The following is a 20182-nucleotide window of genomic DNA, read 5'->3' on the forward strand; positions in this document are numbered from 1 at the left end:
TTTCGGGGGGCGGGTCTTGGGAAGGAAGTGGATCCCCCACTTCCGTCACAGTTGTGACGATTTGGGTCTGCACCGGAAGTGCCTGTGCTGCCGATGTGGTACCTTTTGACCGCGGTTTCGGTCGCTCTGCCTTGTTTTCCTTGCTGGGTGTTTGCGTCGCGCCATGGCGGTAAGGAGGGCGGGTAGGGCGGGGTTCGCAATGGCCGAACCTTCCCGGGGTCGGGAGACTGAAAACAGAGGAAGGACATCAAGGGAAGCGGGTCAGCCAGAGGGGGGCGCCGTGAGGTGGCCCTACCGTACTAGAGCTAGCGGGAGGAATGGAGCCGCGCACGACCATGGGAGAAGTGGTCCGGGAGGGGAGTGAGCGTCAGTACCACGCTGTCCCAGACCTGGCCGGAGATCTTAGGGGCCTGAAAGGGGGTGGGCGTCAGCCAAGATCTGGACTACTCCAGCAAAGGCCGGAAGGGCGCACCATTAAGCGCCCCTCAGGAGTCCCCCATGAAGGGGTTGTCAGCCCAAAGCTGGACCTTACCAGGGGAACCAGAACATACCAGCCTAGTGTTGGAATTTTCCAGGGTGAGCAAGAGGTGATCGTAGCTAAGGGGTGCAGCACAGATGGTGTCAGCTCTAACCAGGATGGAATGGAGGAGGGGTGTACATCCCTAGGATTGTGCTAGATTGAGCACCATGGGGATCTGGGTTAGGTGCAGGAGTAATTCTGTAGCTAATCAGAGTGGTGGGCAGGGTGAGGAGGACCCTGGCTGAGGAGGGCTCTGACAGCATCTTACCATCCCTCTGCAGCCCAAGGGCAAAGTGGGCACGAGAGGGAAGAAGCAGATATTTGAAGAGAACAGAGAGACTCTGAAGTTCTATTTGCGGATCATACTGGGGGCAAATGTAAGTGCCTTCCTCCTTTCTTCTGTGCCCACCCAAGGTCCCATTGTCCTCATTTCTGGGTGTGTGTGTGTGTGAGTGAGTGAGTGAGGGGGTGGTATGTGACAGCCATGTGTAGTTTTCCAGAAGAAAACTACAATTAAAGAAAGGAGAATGGGCCCTGGCACAAAGAAAGTGCTGAGTAGTCAAAACAAAACAAAACCAAAAAAAACAAATGAGGGTTTGAGTCTCAGATGAACTTGAGCCCATTCTTCTGATCCCAAATACACATGGCCTTCTTTCCTGGACTGACACATCAGAGGGGAGCCGGGGTACTCAGGACACGGGAAACAGACCCCTTTACCCCACAACCCTATGAGAAACAACTTGTCTCTTTCCACAGCCTGGCCTAACTTTTGGTCAGAGTCGAGGGAGACCCGTGGTTTAGGGTAGGTTTTGATTCCAGCCTGACCATGTATCTGCTTACAGGCCATTTACTGTCTTGTGACCTTGGTGTTCTTCTACTCATCTGCCTCATTTTGGGCCTGGGTAAGTGTCCCCTTTCCTGGGGAATGGGTGAGTGTGTAGGGTTAGTGGCTGGCCTTTGATACCATTCTTATTCTGCAGATGGCCCTGGGCTTTAGCCTGGCAGTATATGGGGCCAGCTACCACTCTATGAGCTCAATGGCACGGGCAGCCTTTTCTGAGGATGGGGCCCTGATGGATGGTGGAATGGACCTCAACATGGAACAGGGCATGGCAGAGTGAGTGTCCCCCGCTGCCAGCCCAGGTGAGCGGCCCCAGGGCTGGGGTTTTGGGGCCCAGATAGCCCAAGACCCACAATTGCCCACAACTTGAAAGGGTAGAAGGGAGATGAACTGGGGCCCATCTCCTGTTTTTGGCCCTTGCAGCCTCCTTTCTATTCACAGGCACCTTAAGGATGTGATTCTACTGACAGCCATCGTGCAAGTGCTCAGCTGCTTCTCCCTCTACATCTGGTCCTTCTGGCTTCTGGTGCGTGGGTTGTAGGGCTCCCAAGAAGTGAATGGGGCATCTAAACTTTCTATTCTTTCATTTCTTGCACCAGGCTTCAAGTTAACTTTTCTGTCCTAGGCTCCGGGCCGGGCCCTGTACCTTCTGTGGGTGAATGTGTTGGGCCCTTGGTTCACAGCAGACAGTGGCACCCCAGCACCAGAGCACAATGAGAAACGGCAACGCCGACAGGAGCGGCGGCAGATGAAGCGGTTATAACCACTGACATTGTGGCCACAGGCTGCACGGCCCCCATGCCAGGAGCAAGGAGGGCCTCGTCCAGGGCCCAAAAGCAGTCTAAGGTATAGGATTGTTGAATAAATGGCTCAGAATGTGGCTAATGGCTGTGTGGGTGATAATGAGGCGAGACAGGAAGAGCCAGTCGTTTGGTATTAGCCTCCTGCTACAGACTGAGTGTGGTACCTTCAAAGAAGGAAGAGAGTCTTGGATTGGCTAGGAAAACTTTATTATACTCCATGCATTCAGGGAGCTCATACAAGTACATATACACACACAAACACACAATTGCATACAGGCACACACAGCTAATACTGCTCAAGGCACTGTCCACTGGGCACACAGTGGCCTTAGGGTTGAGAAAAGGCCCAGAATTCTGCTTTGATTCCTCCTCATTCTCTAGTCTCTTACATTGCAGGCTGGGGCCCGTCCATGTCCTAGAGGCAGTACCTTCACACCTCCAGGCCAGGACCCTTGCTCAGTCCCAGTGCCTGCACCAGGTCCTCTCCGAGCCCGCTCTTCAACGTCCGTCTCACTGCAGGAACAGAGCAGGGTTAGAGAGGGTTGATGCGGTTAAGGCGGGTAGTGGGCATTTGGGGAGTACTCACAAGACTTGCGGTTGCCACGGGACCGCTTGCGCTCCCGAGCAGCTAAGGCACGAGGACTGCTCTTGGTCACTGACTGTACCAGCAGGTCCATGATCTCATCTGAAGTGTCACTGGGTAAATTGGAGACTGGGGGTTCTTCTGGGGGTGCATTGGAGGGCCCCATTGCTGTAGGCATGACTGGGGAGGTGCTCTGGACCATTCCTGAGAGACGTCAGATAGAGAAGTCAGGACAAGGTGACCCCAAAGCCCATTGCCCCCAGTGGCCATAGGTCCCACCTCTGCTGCGGCGGCCATGTGTGGTGTCCTCCGGCTTGCTGGTCAGCAGACTCTTCATGCTGGCATGACTGTCAGCATCACCCCGCCCTGGCCCACTGCCCACGGCCACTGGGACAGATGGGTTGCTGGGGACTTCCCCAGCCACACCTGAGAACTTTTCTGTCTGTAGAGGGGAGAAGGGTGAGCTGGGAGCAGGGGAAGGAAACCACGGGGGTGGCAGTCCAAACCTGGAAAAGGTACCTACCTCAGTGATCATGCGGCCCCGTGTCTTGTTGCGCTCACGGTACGTGGCCCGCTTTTGCTGCTGCTGTAGCACCCGTTCCCGGCAAGTCCGATACTCCAGTGCAAACTCACGCAGCGTGTGGCAGAACTGCATGATGCGCACTTCCCGGGCTGCCTGGGCCGTGTACCCCAGGTACAACAGGAAGGCATGGAACCTAGGCAGGTTGGGGTGGGGAGGGATGGTGAGTCCTGCTTAGGGTGTGAGGGATGGTGATAGCAGTCCTGCCCTCTGCCCATGTCCCCACCTGTTGCAGACACGGCGGTGTACTACCCGCAGCATGGCAACACGGCGGCCACACTGGGCCAGGAAGTGGGTGAGGCGGGCACGCAGGGCTGGGGCCAGCTCGTGTTTGGCCAAGTTCCGTAGACTCTCCTCAGCTGCCCGGCTCCGACGCTCCAGCTGCCCCAGGTTCTCAGTCAGCTGCTCAAAGTCCACCTGGAAAGGCAGGGGGTATGCATGTTGTCCCCCCAAAGACAGGCACCACCTGAGGCTGCCTCTGTCAGGCTAGCCAGTCTGGTCCCTAGAGATATAGAGAGCCAAAAAGCCTCCGCCTGCCCTCCAAAAGCTCACAGTCTAATCCAGGGAAGAGACAAGTCCATTTGATCTAATGGGGAATGGAAAAGCTCTCTTGAGGGAAGTAGTGGCTAAATGAAGACCCAAAGACAGTAGGTGTAGCCAGGCCAATAGAGGAAAGAATGTTTCTGGCAGAGGATACAGCCCACACAACACCTGTAGCCGAGCACACTCTGGCACAGTAGCCCAAACATGGAGGAAAAGCCAGCCCCAGAAAGCAGCACTCCCTTTTGCCGTGGCTGGCCGTAGTCAAGCCTCTGGCTGGTGCTAACCTTGGCACAGCGAGTCAGGGCGGGTATTTCTGAGTAGAGGTCAGAGGAATCAGGCCGGGTCTGGAGAACCAAGGAACAGAGATGGTGCAGCAGTGACTGTCGGCGCACTGTGTCCTTCACCTCTGACACCTTCTCCAGGTAGCTCAGCTCAAAGCCGCTGCTCTGAAAGGACCCCATTTGAGCCTGGGCCTAGCAGGCTCCAGAGCCCTGGCCCCCAGCCCTCATGCACTCCCACTAACCTGGGAACCGTTGAGGAAGTTGCCCACAGCCAACAGGGTGGCCAGGATACAGCGGAAGGTGGCATTTTGTACCAGCTGTTCCATGCCCACTTTCAGGTCAAATAGTGGCTCTGCGATTTCCTGGAGTGGGAGACAAGGGACTCTCAAACTACCTGGTCCTTGTGCTCACCTGCCCCACTTCCTGCCACATGCCATGACCTAAGTACCCGTTCCATGCTGTCATAGTCCAGCTTGAAGGCCCAGAGTTGTAGACGTGCGGCCAGGCCCCCAATGGAGGCAAGGGTCATCAGGAAATTCTCAGCTGGGCCCAGGGGTATGTCAGGATTGGCCAGCTGGGCCTCCTCAATCTTCTGCCGCTCCTCTTCCGTGGGCATCATAGTCAGCAGTTTCTGAGGATGCAACCACCACCCCACACGAAGTCCCCTCAGTGCTGGCCTGAGGCCTCAGATGTTGGTCTTGACTCATCCCCAGGTCATTTGGTCATTTGGAGTATCCCCAGGGCCTGGGGAACTGCTCTGTAGAAATGCTAAGCCCATGCCCACCATTGGAGGGACAGGAAATGCCCACTGACCAAAGGAGAAGGCCAGACCTCCCACCTCCCTGTCACACCCTTAGCTGGTATCCCTACCTCAATACCATCCTTGCTGACGGCAAACTCATCAAAGTTGAGCAGGGCAGCTTTAATGACATGCACAGGTGGCAGGGTGGTTAGGCCAATGTTGATAGCGTTGCTGCGCTTGGGGTCCAGCACTGTGGTCATTGTCCGGCGGCCCTCACCAGCTTTCTTTAAAGTTGGCAAGAGGGCAGTGTAAGACTGGGAAAGGGACTAGCTGGGGCAACAATCTACAAGGGCACTCTAAATAGCCCCTCTAAATAGCCAGATGGTGGGGGCACCCCACAACCAGGGATCTGGGATATGTAAGGCCTTGGGATGAGCTTAGATTCTAGTTAGGGCTAGACTCTGCTGATTCCTTGTTGAGAAACCTCAGACAAGACTCAATGCCTTTCTTTGCCTTGGTTTCCCCATGTGGGAAATGAGTGGCTGTGCCTGGCAGTTCAGACCCTTCAGTTCTGATTCCCTCCTCTTTCCGCTGGGGTTACCTTGCAGATGAGGGTGGGTTTACCTTGGAAGGCAGCACATCTTTGGCACGGGACTCAAACAGGTGTTCCAGCCGGGCTGTGTCCACCGAGACAGGTTCCAGTGAGGCCCACAGGGTGGGGCAGGGCCCAAACCGGCTCCCAGAGCCTTCATGACCCCCAGCCAGCTTTAGCTCCCGCCAGAAGAGTTTTACTGTCTTCCTCTTGGTGGGGAGGGCTAGACCATCGGGTGCTGAGGGAGGAAGGGGAGTGGTGGGAGGTGGAGGTGGTGGGAGTGAGCCTTTGATGGGTGGGGGAGGTGGGGGTGGAGGAGGTGGGCCACCTCCAGAGAGCACAGGCAGTGGGGGCGGTGGGGGTGGGACCCCTTTCCCAGCCTCCCCAGCCTCCATGTTCAGCATGTCCTCGTCTTCATCCTCCCCCAAATCTGAGAAGTCCAGGTCTCCAATGCAGAGCTTAGGTACACGGATAGGGAATTCCTGAATGGGCTCAGCCTTGGGGCTTGGTGGGGCCAGTGGCTCCTTGGGCTCTGGCTCAAGGCTCCGCTGGGCCCGGAGCAGACTTCGGGGGGCAGGGCTCTGGGGTGTTCTGGGTGCAGGGCCTGGTTCTGGGGAGCCCCATAGTTCCCGGGTATCTAGAGAAGAGAAGCAGCTGTCAGTGTCACGCCCTCTGGAGCAATAGGGCAACATGAGTGGATTCTGCCCACCCACCTACTCACCTGGGTGTCCATCAGCCTCATCAAGCATGGCCTCAGCCAGTGTCTCTGCTCGGCCCTGGGCCAGTGCAGCCTGCTTCTCTGTTTCTGCTGCTGCCACATTCTCCAGGAACCGGGCTCTGAGGGGAGGTACTTGTCAGTGAGGGTGTCTGACACATCCCAGCCCAGGGTGGTGTACATGCCTTGCTGGGCCCCTGGGCACTACCCCAAATTGCAGGCACACACAGACATACAGAGAACAGTCCATGCGCTGAGCAGACCCAGGACTTGCCCTCCCAAGGCAGCCCCTGTTCATTCCTCCACATCTGGGGAGGGTCACTGCCAACCCAGCATTCCCAGGTCAACATATGGGGAGAAGTTCTACTTAACAGCCAACTTGCAACCTTGCTGCTGTTCACATTCACTGTCTGATTCTAGACCCTTAGAGCAGGGGAAGGAGATAGCTGTTCCAATGGGCACACCAGGCTGTCCCATGTCTGGTAGCTTCTGAGAGCTATGACCCATGTCTAGAAAAGGGCCTGGGAAGCAAGCATTCAGCTCAAGAGTCCCATGCTTTACTGACTGAGCTACCACAACAGGCATTCAATTTATGTTGGAATAATGAATGTGATCCAGTGTCTATTTTTGAGCCCCTCTAGCCTTTGTTGGCCTTCAGTCCCTGCCCTTCTTCCCTCAGCCCTAGGTTGCTCCTCCACCCCTATACCACACATCACCCTAGATCCTAGCCCCCTTCCCTATTCCTGGGCTGAGGACATGGAAGAATGGGCTCCAGATTGGGAGTCCGTGTCTTCATTTCTGGTTGAAGCTTGTTAAGGTGTCACTATTGAACACTATGACCCCAGTGAACTGCTTCCCAGTGCTTGGTCCTTGGGTAACAAAGGAGGGCTATGTATGGGAGAGGATGGGCCTGAGAGTCCCCCAGCTCTGGCTGCATGAGGCACATGGAACCCCCGCTGGGGGAAGCAATGCTGAAGCCCTGAGCAAATGGCAGGCCTGGCAGGCTGGCCTCTGTACTTACTCCAGCACTGCCTGCTCAGTAGGGGACTGAGAGACAGGTGGGCTCTCAGGGGCCCTGGGTAGGGGGACGAGAGGAAGAGATGGTAATTATGGTGCCTGCTCCACTCCAAAGCCCAGTTGCTTGTACCCACACACAGCTGGGCAGTAATATCAGGGATTCCTTCCCAGCCCCAGTGGAAAGAGGAGGGGTGGGGGTGACAGGACATGAAGAAACTGGAAATGGAGGGGAGAGACTGACATGAAGCAGGACAGGGCATAGTAAGAGACAAAGAACAAGAGAGTCAAGAGACAGTGACAGAGAAATAAAGAAGGGGGGCAAGGAGATAGATGACAAAGGGCAAAGACAGGCAGAATGCCAGAAAGAGATGAGGAGACAAGCAGGAGGAGTAAGAGGTCCAGTCAGGGCTGAACCCCACTCCCCAGCAGTCACTTACCAAACAGGAGCAGTTTGGTGAAGTCTGGAAAGAAAGAGAAAGCATGCGTTTGGGCAGAGGAGTTTGGGTAGAGGAGGCGGAGGGCCTGTGGAGGGGCTCAGTGGAGGGACAGCTGGAGAGAGGACTCTAGGGGAGGCCTCCACTATCTTCCTACTTACTTATAGATGCTCCTCTCGCTGGAGCTGTCGGCTGATGGCCCCACAGAGATGGCAGGAAAGAGGTTCACCGAAGTAAGGAGGCCAGAAGCAGGGCCCACGAGGCTGGAGTTCAGGCTTGTCGACAGGGCAGGGCCAGTGGAGTAGGTGGAGATTACCGTTGAGGCCAGGTCTGAGGGGCTGGAGGTGGGGCCTGTCTGCGAGGCGGGGCCTGCGCGGCTAGAGACAGGGCCTGTGGGGCTGGAGGCGGGGCTTATCAACAGACAAGGCCTCGGCAGGCAGATCCACCCCTCCCCAAGTGCTAGGGCAAGTTCTATCTTACCCAGGCTCGGTGGAGCGCAAAGGGCAGCTCCCGCCTTCTAGAGATCGGCGGCTCCTCTTGCCCTCCTCTGAAGAGGGCTTTCTGCGTTCCCGCCTTCCACCTGCAGCGGCTTCATCGATGTCTCCATCCTCCAACCGCAGGGCATTCTAGTGGAGGTAGACCCAGATGTGAGCCGCTGGCGAACTGCACCTCCTTCTTCCCCGCCAGTTGTGCCCAGGTGACCCAGCCCACCTCATAGAGCACCAGCTGTGTGCGCAGGTCCACATCAGTACCCGAGGTGCCCAAATGGCGCTGGACCAGGGCCTCCATGCCTTGCTGCTCCAGTGCATCTGTCACATCATAGAAGGTGTCCTGGTCTGGGAGTGCTGCCAGTGTCTAGAGGGTGGGGATGGGAGGGCAAGGCTAAGGCTGATGGAGACTGGAAGTCAGGAGCCTAAGGGGCCCAGAATTGGCACCTGGTTCCCCCCTATTCGGCCATACCCACCTTGTTGATGAGGGTGACTGTGTACACCAACAACTCAGGGTCAGCGCCATTCTTCTCCTCCAGGATGGACACCAGATTGGCCCAAGGAAGAGAGCCTGACACAGAAAGGGGAGCAGTCATGCGGGGACAGGTAGGAGAGAGGGCTCTGAGTGGGGGTTGAGGGGGGAGGAGGAACAGTCTCTCACCTGTAGAGCTGGCCACAGAACTGACAGCATGGATAAGCAGCGGTGCATTGTTCTCAGAGTATTCCACAAACACCAGCAGCAGCTTCAGGGCTGTCTTCACCACCAAGCGGGACTAGGGGGAGGGGTCACCACATATGAGTGGGGCTTGGGACTAGGGGGAGGGGTCACCACATATGAGTGGGGCTTGTATCAGCTCCTGGTGGGGAGGGGTAAGGGCTTCTGGGGCTGGACTCAAAGAGGAGAGTCTAGGCAGAAAGACCCTGGCCCCAGAACCAGGTGTTGGAGTACGTTCTAGACTTAGACGAGCCTCAGACTCATTCAATTCCAGCCCACTTTGCAGAATAGGAGACTGAGGTCCAGAGAGAGGCAGTGGGAAAAGGGTGCATGGCTGTGTGGAGGGCCACTTACCATGCTGGCACACAGTGTGTACAGCCACTGTACAGTCTCACTGTGGGCCACCACCCCTAGCATCCCATCCACAAAAAGCATCAGCTGGCCTAGTGCTGGGGACACAGAGACAAGAAGAGGTCAGTAAGGGGTCACTGAAGGCAGGGGTCATGGGGGAGGAGTTGGACTTACCTCGGAGGATGTAGGTCTGGTAGTTGTGGTCGGCAGCAGCACCCACACGGATCAGGCAACTCAGCCCCTCTGAGTGTACAAATTCAGGCACCAGGTCCTTGTCCTCCTGGGGGCACCATGGGGAAATTTAAGCAGGGCTCAGGCTGGACACCCACCCCCAGCCCACTTCTGGGCCTCACCTGGAAGATCTGCTTTAGTGAGAAGAGGGAACGGCGGAGCTCAGGGCCACTGGAGCCATACAACTTTTCTGCAAGGGGTAGGTGGGCATGGAAACCTCAAGGGGACACAACCCCCCACCAAAGAATATTCTAGTGCCTGAGCCCCCTACCTCCTCCTCCACTCCCTGACTCTGGGCAACCCCCAATCCGGTTTAGTTGCAGCATCAGCCCTGGCCCTGAAAGGAGAGGTCAGGATAGGAGTGGGAAGGGGCCACACATCCTGTCTCCCATGTGCTTTGTCCACTGTCCAGCACAGGCCTGAAAGAAACTGAGCCAGCAGCGCTGGGGAGGGGCATTCTTGGACACTAATGTCCTCATACACTCACCCAAGATGGCATTGACCCTCACGGAGAGTTGAGTACGCAGGATAAGTGTAGGCTTTCGCCCTTTGCTGGAATTAAGCAGCCTAGTCAGCAGTTTTCAGGCCATTCCTCAGGGTCCCTGCCCCCCACACCAAGGCAGCTAAACACCACCCCACATGCCACTCCTGGCCCAACTCCCTCCTCCTCAACAGGAGGGTTTGTGCAAACATAGGTATCTCAGGTATGTGGGAGATCACACACATCCCGCCTCCTCCCCCCCCCCCCCCCCATCCCAGGCATCAGGTAACACTGGCCAGGGATTCCCCTGGCACAGTCATGTGGGGTGGCATGGCAGGAGGTGACCCTCAGCCTAGGCTAGAGATCAGGTGTCTTGGCTGCTGACACCTGAGTCAGCCCCTGGTGGAGGCAAGGGTAGGGGTCAGCCTTGCCTTCCTGGTCCCATGCGCTCTGACCTGATCTCTTCATAGAAGCCCTCCAGCATCTCCCGCTGCTCTTCCAGAGAAAGCTCAGGGTCCAGGTAGTATCCAGAGGGAGACACTTGTAGAGCACAGTCCTCCAGCTGGGGGCAAAGGGAATAGTTGTCAGGGCTGGGAAAGGGGTGGTAGAGATATGTATGGAGACCCCATGACCTTCTACTTCCACTCAGAGAGCCAGCAGAGCGGCATACCACAGGGTGTATGCTGCAGCCATGCATTCTTTCAGCAGTCATTTCTCATGGGCCTACCGTGCACGAAGCCCATCTACCTCAGATGCCAGGCTTTCTTGCCCTTTGAATGTGCTGTGTCTTCTGGCTAACACCTACCATTCTGCATGTTTCAGATTAGGTAATGCTTTTTTGGAACACTTTCCTGAACTCCTGTAGCCAGTGCTATGCAACCTGTTCCACCCCATGTGTGAGGCCTTCCATACAGCATTATAATATCCTAGACACTAGTCTCCTTCCCCACTAACCATGAGATCTCTGGGTTCAGGCAGCATGTCTGTCTTGCCCCATGCTATATCTGCAGAGCCTAGCACAGCCCTATGGCTCACAGTAAGTGCTCACTAAACATGTTGAGCTCATGAACATGAATAAGGAAAGGGAATAGAATATGGGACGAAGTTCCTGCCTTCAACGAAGTTCACAGCCCTGGGGGTGATAAGCTCTATCCACAAAGCATTCAAGCCCAGGGAGAAAGTGTTAAGAATATTGGTGCAAACCCAGCTGGAAGGAGTGTGTGTGTGTGTGTGTGTGTGTGTGTGTGTGTGTGTGTGTGTGTGGTATGTGTGTCTCCCTGAATTGAGACAGCGAGGAACAGTGAGTAATCCATAGGCTATCAGTCCCTTCAGGCCTCAGGGTCTTTGCCCTGCCCCAAGTGAGCTAGACCTCAGAGGCCTCCAAGGGGCCTGTTAAAAACTAGGTTTTAGGGTCTGACTCTATCAGTCTATAGCAGGTCCCTGAAACCTGCATTGTACGAGGCACACATTCTATCCGTGTGTGTGCTTCCCAAGTATCTCTATCATGCCCCCTGCCCGGCTCCCCTCTACTACCACCAGGCATGACACTTGGCCTCTTGAGAAGTACCTGTAGAGAAGTGACTCCCGAGAGTCTGAGGGCAGCACTGTGCCTCTCCCAGACACTTCCCCCATAGCACAGAGCCAGTATGCAGGGCTCAGCAAAGTCCCCTTATATTGAGTGGCCCTGCTCCTTGGGTTGCTATGGCCCAGGGAGAGCCCACCTCTGGAGAAGCAGAGTATTTTCTGGTTTCCATCTTACTGGGAAAGTCAGTCCCAACATCTGTCCCACTGTTCTGTCAGCACTGCCCTGCTCTGGGCCCAGTCCAAGGACTTACAGCTGCTGTTGGTCCCCTGGGAGAAAGGGAGCCCAGCTCCTACCCCTACCCGTTTCTGCTTTATACTCTGCTCATGTCTGAGAGACTGACCTAGCTCCTTCCTGGCAGTTCAGCCTGTGAGGCCCTTGGGTGACACCCCCTCTCCTTCCCCCACTCCCCCCACCCCCGCCTTGCCTGGGACATGGGACATAGGACAAACACTCTAGCCTGTTCTCTGTCCCACTTCCTGCCTGGCTGCCTGCCCTCCCTTGGGCGCCTTGGGCGGGCCTGGCCTCTCTCCCCTCCCTGAGAGCAGAGTCATCTTCTCCAGGGCCTAGTGGGAACAGGCCTGAGATGGGGTGGCAAGGCCCCAGGCCTGGGGTACTTTATCTTGGGCCAGCTCAGCTGAGGGCAGCCCCACATTCCTCCTGATCCCTCTTCCCACATGGTGACTCAGCAGCCTACCCACTCCACCCCCATCCAGGCATAGCTGCATCTCCTTCTACCTTGGACTAGAGGATTCTAGGACCCTAGAGAAACATATCCACACAGCCTGGCACAGCCCCAGAGAAACAAACCCCTTCAGGGATCCCCCAAATCACACATATATGGAATAGCTCATTCATGCAAACATTCGTGAACCCGGCTGTTTTTAGGTGCTAAAGACATAGTGGGGAGCCCAGCTGGGGAGGGCCAGCAGCCTTACCTCAGAAAAAGGCCACAAGTGGCTGCCTGGGTGGCTCAGTTGGTTAAGTGTCCAATTTGATTTCAGCTCAGGTCATGATCTCATGGTTTGTGGGATTGAGCCCCCATCAGGCTCTGCACTGACAGTGGGAAGCCTACTTGGGATTCTCTCTCTCCCCCTCTCTCTGTCCCTTCCCCATGCTTGTGCTATCTCTCTCAAAATAAATAAATAAACATTAAAAAAAAGAAAAAGACCACAGGGGCGCCTGGGTGGCTCAGTCGGTTAAGCGTCCGACTTTGGCTCAGGTCATGATCTCGTGGTCTGTGAGTTCGAGCCCCGCGTCGGGCTCTGTGCTGACAGCTCAGAGCCTGGAGCCTGCTTCGGATTCTGTGTCTTCCTCTCTCTCTGACCCTCCCCCGTTCATGCTCTGTCTCTCTCTGTCTCAAAAATAAATAAACGTTTAAAAAAATAAAAAAATTAAAAAAGACCACAAATAAATATAGAAGCACAACTGCCATGAGTGCTAAGAAAGGAGAGGGGCAGAGTGCCATAAAGGTAAACACTGGAGGGTGATTATATTATACCTGGTATGTACTTCCACACCCAGGTTTACGATCTGGTGTGTGTGTGTGTGTGTGTGTGTGTGTGTGTGTGTGTGTGTGTACATACACGCTCTGGAGGAGCACAAGCCCAAGAAGCACACGTACAGAAAGCTCGGATCAAGCAGGATGTCTTCCCCTCCTGCAAGCACACTTACATGCTATTTACATGCTATAATCCCAAGTAAGCAGAGAATGGCCCTCTCCTTCCAGGATACTTGCATCTATTTGGGGTAGAGTCCTGAAGGCCAAGTGCTCTATCACCCAGCCTCCTCAGATGAGCAGATTTAAACCCTTTCCCTCCATGGTGGCAGCAGTGGCCTCCCTAGCCATTTTGTCTTATTCTTCCAGGGCCCCATTTCTAGGAAGAAGTCCAGAGGTAACAGCCAGCCCAGAGCCTCCAGGTTGGTGCCCCTCTCCCCTAACCTAGTTGCCTGTCCTGGGTAGAGATGGGGGGTGATAGGCTAGGATAGCAAAGAACAGAGACTTCCTGTCAGCTGGATGGTGCTTGTCCCTCACACCCCTGCCCCCTTCCTCGGGTCACCCTTCTGAGAGCCAAACCTCTGGTGCTTGTTTCTCACACCATGGGGCTGGGCCAGGCCAGAGTAAGCCTGAACACTGGTCCCTGCTGACAGCACTTAGGGTCAGCACAGGGCCAGCGTGGGCTCATATCCTTGACTCCCTCCTGGCTCTTGTCTTTCATGCTTCTCTGTGTCTTAGAGTGGAGTCCTCTCCATTCTTCCCAGGCTCAGACCCTCCCTTCAGCATCCAGCCCACTTTTTCTTGGTTCTCTGGGCTCAAGCTTTTCTGGCAGCCGAAACCAACTTGTTACATATGATTTTAAATGCAGGGCCAAACTGAGGAGACCATGGTGTCTACTCCCCAGTATTTTTCATAACTGCAAATCAGGCAAGAATGGCCACGCCAGGGGCAGGGAAAGAAGATGGAGAAGAGGGCAGAATTATATGCTGAAGGACTCCTATTTTAGGAAATGATTTTGTTGCTTTTTTCTTCTGCTTTCCTATAAACACAAGACCCTTGGGGCACCTGGCTGGCTCAATCGGAGGAACTCTAGATTTCAGGGTCATGATTTGCGCCCCATGTTGGGTATAGAGATCGCTTAAATAATAACTAACGAAATAAATAAATAAATAAATTTTAAACACGAGAGAGACCCTGTGCTCTAACAACCCTCCTTCTCCTGTTATCTTGGGTTTCCAATTAGACCATGACTTCCTAGATGAGACACTATGGATGGGCCTTGAGGAGGGAAATCCATATTAGTTATGCCTCCTCTGTGTCACATACCAGCTTGCCTAGTTGTTTGAATCTCCTGATAATCCTTTTTTTAATGTTTATTTATTTATTTTGAGAGAGAGGGAGTGCACGTGTGCACATGTGTGAGCACAGGCACACGCAAGGGAGTGGCAGAGAGGAGAGGGAGAATCCTAAGTAGGCTCCACTGTCAGCACAGAGCCTGACACAGGGCTAGATCAGGAATTGTGAGATCATGACCTGAGCCAAATCAAGAGGCAGATGCCTGGGGCACCTGGGTGGCTCAGTCGGGTAAGCATCGACTTCAGCTCAGGTCATGATCTCATGATTTGTGAATTTAAGACCCATGTCAGGCTCTGAGCTAGCTCAGAGCCTGGAGCCTGCTTCCAACTGTGTCTCCCTCTCTCTCTGTCCCTCCCCTGCTCATGCTCTGTCTCTGTGTGTGTGTCTCTTTCTCTCAAAAATAAATAAACACTTAGGAAAAAAAAAAAAGAGTTGGATGCTTAACTGACTAAGCAATCCAGGTGTCCCAGACAATTTTTTTTTTTTAACTTTTATTTACTTAAGTAATCTCTGCACTCACCATGGGGCTCCAATTCATGACCCTGAGATCAAGAGTCACATGCTCTTCCAACTGAGCCAGCCAAGCCCCCTTCTCCTGATAATCCTTTTACAGGTGAGGAAACCAAAGCTCAGAACCTCAGTGAATATGCCCTAGGCTGCACAACCAGGATTGGAACCAGGGCTAACTGAGGCTAGATCTTGAATGGATGGACTTTGGAAGTGCTCCAGGAAACCCTGGAGGGGAGGTGGAGGGAGGGTTGGAGCCTCTAGTGTTGTCAAGGGCTAAAGACCACCCCTCAGCTTTCTGGACTCTGCAAATACCCCAAACTGGTCCTCAAATTTGTAGCAAGCAAAGGAACACCAGTGAACACACACACATCATACACACCAAGGTAATAGTGCCTAAATCTGCAAGGATCTAAGTCCTGAGGTTGCTCACCAGGCTGCAGCCCAGGCTCCCTACCCCAGAATGACCAGTAAATTGGACATGGGGGTCCCAGGAAAAGCTGGAAGAAGGCCATGATCCATGCCCACATCCCAATCTTCTAGTATCCCCCAAAGACCTCCATATCAGGAGAATAAATGGCTCAATTCATCACCAGAGCACCTCATCTTACCCTTAAGAATCCTCTGGGACCCCTCCAGTTGGTCCCTGTCCAAGCAGGTCAGGTTCACACTTTAGCCCCCTTGCAACAACTGCTTCTGAGGGGTAAACTGAGGCTGGAGTAGGGACGGTGCAAGGTCAGGAAACATTCCAGGACAGTGCCACTCCTGTCCTTCTCTAATGTTTAGCCACAGCTGGGGAAACAGAGTTACTGGTGACAGAAAGTTTTCTAGGGTTATCCCTGCTGCTAGAAGTAGGGGGCTCCTCTGGCCTTTGCATCAGGGACCGAGCAGCATTTGGGTCTCTCTGCCCAGAGTCCACGGAGAAGTCAGTGCTATCTCAGATGTGTCAGGGTTTATAGGTGTCCGAGAGGGGCTCCTGAGGCATTGCCCAGAAGAGCAAAAGGTAGCAGAACTCTGGGTAAAGAGATAAAATGCAGGGCCAGAGGGCCAGGTCTCCTCTGGGCTAGAGCAAGTCCCTGGACTGGGAGAGGCTTGAAACAGAGGGAAGACAGATACTTCTAAATTCCCCTGGGGACACCAGGCATGGCCCAAGGCATTGCCAGGACCCTCTCTACCCCCTTCCACCGGCCCCCTTCCCAAGGCCAGGAGATGAGTCAGAGGCTGTGGCTAGGAGCTTCCTCCTAGACTAGGAGGAAATGAGCAAGGCCTTCTCAGACCTGAAAGCTCTAAACAGTTTAAAAAGGAAGCCCCCAGGGGAACTCTAGTGGCTGGGCCCAGCCCAATGGGGTGCATGGGGTGGAGCCCCAGAGAGAAAGTGGGCTGGGCCTTTGTGCTTTCCCAGGGTCTGCAGGGATGACGGTCAGTGCCCAGAATGGGAGGGTAGATGTCCACTTGGCTGTGTCCTGTTCCCCTACTAGACAAATGTACAGAGGATAAAGCATTAAGTAGAGACCCCCTCCCTCTTATTTCTGCTCTCAGCCTAGAATGGGAATGCCTGGGTTTCTAGGCCACCTTTCCTCTCTATAGGGCTATCTAGGCAGGCTTGAGTCGTGTCTGTGCCCCTGGGGCACACCCTTATAGGACTCGGGGAGGAACCAGCTGTTGACATTTCCTGCAAGGAGGAGCCCTGCTCCCCCTCTCAGCTCTCTGATGTTCCTCCCCCTACCCTATTCTCAGCCCTTCTTCCTTCAGCCTTCTATTCTGGGGCTGTGGTCACAGTTTATATTTGGGATGAACACATCACAGTGTATCTGACCATTCCTGGCAGAACTGCCAGCCCCAGGGAGTCCTGGCTACAGGCACAGTAGTAACCCAGTGTGCCCACCAGCATATCCTGCCTGTGTCCTCAGGTACACCAAGTGGGATATCCTAAAAGTGAGGAGCCCAGGAATGTCTGAGCTGAGGGGTACTTAACACATTCTCAATCTGAGCTCAGTGGTGTCCTTAGCTAGGGAGCACAGAACAGAGGGCAGAACACCTGGTGCAGTAGGGAGATGGATCCCTAAATGAGAGGAAGAAGCAAGGGGTGGTTTCTTCCTGTCCCTGTCCTCCTAAATCTGCCCCTAATTGGGAAGAGGCGTGTTAGGGCTAAGTCCTGTCCTAGAGTGGCAGTAGAAGGAATACTATGTTCTCTGTAATGCTCCAGGCTTATTTCAGCACCAAGAGTTTCATGAGCCTGAAGGCAGGAATCTGGCCTCAGTTTAGCAGCCCTCTCTCTCCAGTGCCTATCCTGAATTGAAAGTGGCCTCGGGCTGGATGTGCTTCTTCCAGGCGCACCTCAGTTTCCCCCTTTGAACAGGGCGGCACAAAAAGGGTTGCATCAAAATTCTAAAGTGGGCAGTGTGCTGCAACCTTCAAGCCGTGGCCTTGAAGCTCGGGCTCTGCCCGGACACGGGCCGCTCTCCGGGGCCAATAATCTCACCAACTCTCCCGCCCGCGCTCAGAGGCGGGGCGGGCCTGCAGAGCGAGGAATGCAGGCTGGGGGCCCAGCGCCCAGGGCACATTCCAGGGGAGACCCCGGGCCCAGGGGGCAAGTTTGCGCAATTCGCCCCCCAGCTAAGGCTGAGAGCAAGGGAGGGCACCCCCACCAACTCCCTCTCCTTTTTCTCGCCACTCGGTGAGGACTGGCCGCGGGGAACCCTGGGGGGTGGTAGCGCACCTCCCAGAGTCCTGGCCCGGAAACCCAGAGCGCCGGAAAGGGCTGCCTGCGGGGGACTGAGCTCAGGGAGCCGGAGGGGAGGTAGGGCCAACCATCTGGAAAAGGGCCTCTCCCAGCACTGTGCACTAGTCGGCTCTGGTACGCAGGCAAACTAGGGCAGGCCGGCGGTTTAAAATTAGCCGGGCTCGCCCCCACCCTTCTAGCCGTGGGCTGGTGGAGGCTGGAGTACGGGATGGTGGGGGCCGTGACTCAAAGGGCTTTTCCACCAGTGCAGCCACTGGCTCTCTGCGTGTCCCGGGCCAGGTCGCTTCCCGGGGACTCCCCTCACCCCGTGAAGTCTCTCTTCTACTCTCACTCCCTACCCAGGCCCCCACCTACAGGGGCAACGCTCTATGGGGCAGGACCCAATCCAGCCAACAGAAACCGCTCCAAGCTTTTGCCACCCCCAGTGGCCCGCCCCGGTCCGCCCCTCCTCCTGGTCCCGCCCCACCTCACCTGAAGCAGGTGGAAGCTGGTCCTTCCCCAGCTCCGAACTCCTTGTCCGCTACCACCCAAACATCTACCGTCACCTTATCCAGATCGGTTACCCAAGCAGACAGGCAGCGAATGGACCCCAAACACCTCCCCAGATGGGCCTCACTTTGAGGGGGCAGCCAAAGTGGCGCAGACAACAAGCTCCCACCTCCCTTCTTGAACTTCCCTCAACTTGAGAGGCGTCCCGCGAAAGCGAGGCAGCTTGGACCGTAGGTCCCCAGCCCAAGACTTTCCCGCAGGAACGCACCCACTCCCGCCTCTCCCCGAGGGGTACCTCCCAAAGGCTTTCATGGCGCCGACCATGAACCTTTGATCGCCCCCAACCTTTCTTTGGGCCCCCTCACCTTCAGCGGCGCCGCCAACAGGCGATGCAGCGCGGGTATCTGCGTACTCAGGGGCAGCGCCCCGTCCAGGCTACAGGTGGGGGCTCGGCGCGGCTCCGGGAAGTTGGCACATGCGAAGGGGTCGGTGTCCTCCAAGTACTGCACCCGCACGGTCACCGCTGATACCGGGTCCCCATCTCCGCGGTCTTCCTCGCCCGCCATGGTTCTGTCAGGGGCTCGCGCCGCGCGCCTCCGGGAGGATCCCGGCTACGCCGCGGCGTCTACTCCACTAGCTCGGCTGTCTGGGCCCGGCCGGACCGGACGCTGCTGAGGGGAGGAGCCAGACGGAGGCGGGGCCGAGGAAGGAGGTGGAGCTAAGAGTAGTCCCTGAACACGCAGTGGGGAGCTACCACTGCTGGAGGCGAGGCTTGTCGCCAGCCAGTCAGAGGGCGCGATCGTGATTCCGTTAGTTCACTGGCTCGGCCGGCGGGAAAACCCAAGCTCGCGCCCCGCCTTCAAGAGCGCACCCATGTCAGGGAGGCTTTCTTTGGGCTTGGGGGCGATGAGGCTGCGCTCTGGTCAAGGAATTCTTCGGGCAGGTGGCGCGGATATTTCTTCAGATAGTGGCCAGCCAGGTCTCCCTGGGTTTAGGGATGAGATGGCCCCGATTCCTTCAGTTTGAGGGATGAAGTGGATGGGATTACATCATTTGGGGAAAGCATGCAGATGGGTCCCTTTAAGTTTGGAGCAAGAGGTGAAAATACATTCCACTCAGTATGAAGGAAGAGGTGGGATGATTTCCCTTTAGTTGGGGTAAGAAGATGCCCCTCAGCTCTGGGAAAATGATGTGATGACTCAGTTTGAGTGGGGAGGTAGAACATATTTTTCCTCAGTTTGGGCGAAGAAGTGGGGTGGTTGCTTCTCAGCTTGAATGAAAAATGGAGTCGGTCCTCCTCAGTTTGGGGCGAGATTAGCCGAATGCCTCCTCAGGTTTGGGGGAAAAGGTGAGTGGATCCCTCTTAGTTTGAAGGGAATTGATAGGCTGGGTTTTCCATAGTTTAGGGAAAGAAGATACGTTCCCTTCAGTTTCAAGAAAAAGGTGAGGAGACTTCCTTGTAGTTTGATGGAAAGTGTGGCCGGGTGCTCCTCGGTTTGGGAGATAAAGAGGAACAGCTTTCTTTTCAGCCTGGGGAGAGCCGGGCCTAATCTAGGCCTTGGAGTTTCTGGGGACTTGGAGGACAGCGTTGTCCCTCACGGCTTTCTGGGCGCGCCCAATGCGCGTGCGCAGCTCTGGTCTGGGCGGGGGCCCGTAGGGGGTCCTAGGCTCCGGAGGGTGGCGGCGCACTGCCACCTGCAGTCTGCACGGGGCAGCGTCGGGGCCCGAGCCTTTGGTAACAGCAGTGGGCAGCTCGCCGCGGGTCTGCACTAGCTGTGGAGACGCGCCCCTCGGGCCTGGACCCCGCCCCTCCCCCCTCACCCCCCGCAGGCTGCAGCCTTGGGCGGGTGGGACAGTAGTGCCTCTGGAAGGCTGTGGGGGCTTACAGTTCTGAAACCGGGTCGGGGGAGCTTTGAGGAAGGTTTGGAGGAGCGGACTCGAAGGAATAGGTTTCGGGACTTGGGGGGAGAGCTGCACTGGGGGATTTCCAGAGCTGAGAATGGTTTAGTGGGGGAGGAGCAGGGGTCCAGAGTCCGGGCGCCCGGAGCACGGTCTAGGAGTCCGGACCCGGCTTGGGGGTTTCGGAGCCA

At 55.7% G+C, this 20182-nt stretch overlaps 2 protein-coding genes across 4 annotated transcripts; one reads left to right on the forward strand and one right to left on the reverse strand.

Moving 5' to 3' along the window:
* Positions 1-17: 17 nt before the first annotated feature.
* TMEM208 (transmembrane protein 208) lies at positions 18-2241 on the forward strand. 2 transcript variants are annotated; one of them, XM_015541178.2, is made up of 6 exons: positions 18-169; positions 802-897; positions 1363-1422; positions 1501-1637; positions 1785-1887; positions 1987-2241. In XM_015541178.2, exons 1-6 carry the CDS (start codon positions 164-166, stop codon positions 2122-2124), a joined length of 540 nt encoding a protein of 179 aa, XP_015396664.1. In that variant the 5' UTR covers positions 18-163; the 3' UTR covers positions 2125-2241. The 2 variants fall into 2 exon arrangements, with proteins under 2 accessions (XP_015396664.1, XP_007090334.1); XM_007090272.3 differs by having other exon boundaries at positions 31-169; positions 1803-1887.
* A 113-nt stretch (positions 2242-2354) lies between these two features.
* On the reverse strand, positions 2355-18764 carry FHOD1 (formin homology 2 domain containing 1). Of its 2 annotated transcripts, XM_007090277.3 has the most exons (22): positions 18458-18764; positions 10373-10479; positions 9924-9988; positions 9559-9626; positions 9380-9485; positions 9209-9303; positions 8801-8912; positions 8616-8710; positions 8363-8506; positions 8132-8277; positions 7813-8049; positions 6207-6322; positions 5518-6122; positions 5022-5177; positions 4600-4782; positions 4394-4513; positions 4155-4316; positions 3554-3744; positions 3271-3463; positions 3027-3189; positions 2751-2951; positions 2355-2677 (listed from the first exon to the last, which is right to left on the reverse strand). In XM_007090277.3, exons 1-22 carry the CDS (start codon positions 18656-18658, stop codon positions 2595-2597), a joined length of 3549 nt encoding a protein of 1182 aa, XP_007090339.2. In that variant the 5' UTR covers positions 18659-18764; the 3' UTR covers positions 2355-2594. The 2 variants fall into 2 exon arrangements, with proteins under 2 accessions (XP_007090339.2, XP_042824397.1); XM_042968463.1 differs by lacking the exons at positions 9559-9626; positions 18458-18764 and having other exon boundaries at positions 10373-10465.
* Positions 18765-20182: the final 1418 nt, after the last annotated feature.

Source organism: Panthera tigris, chromosome E2 (genome assembly GCF_018350195.1).
Source record: "Panthera tigris isolate Pti1 chromosome E2, P.tigris_Pti1_mat1.1, whole genome shotgun sequence".
NCBI classification, from domain to species: domain Eukaryota; kingdom Metazoa; phylum Chordata; class Mammalia; order Carnivora; family Felidae; genus Panthera; species Panthera tigris.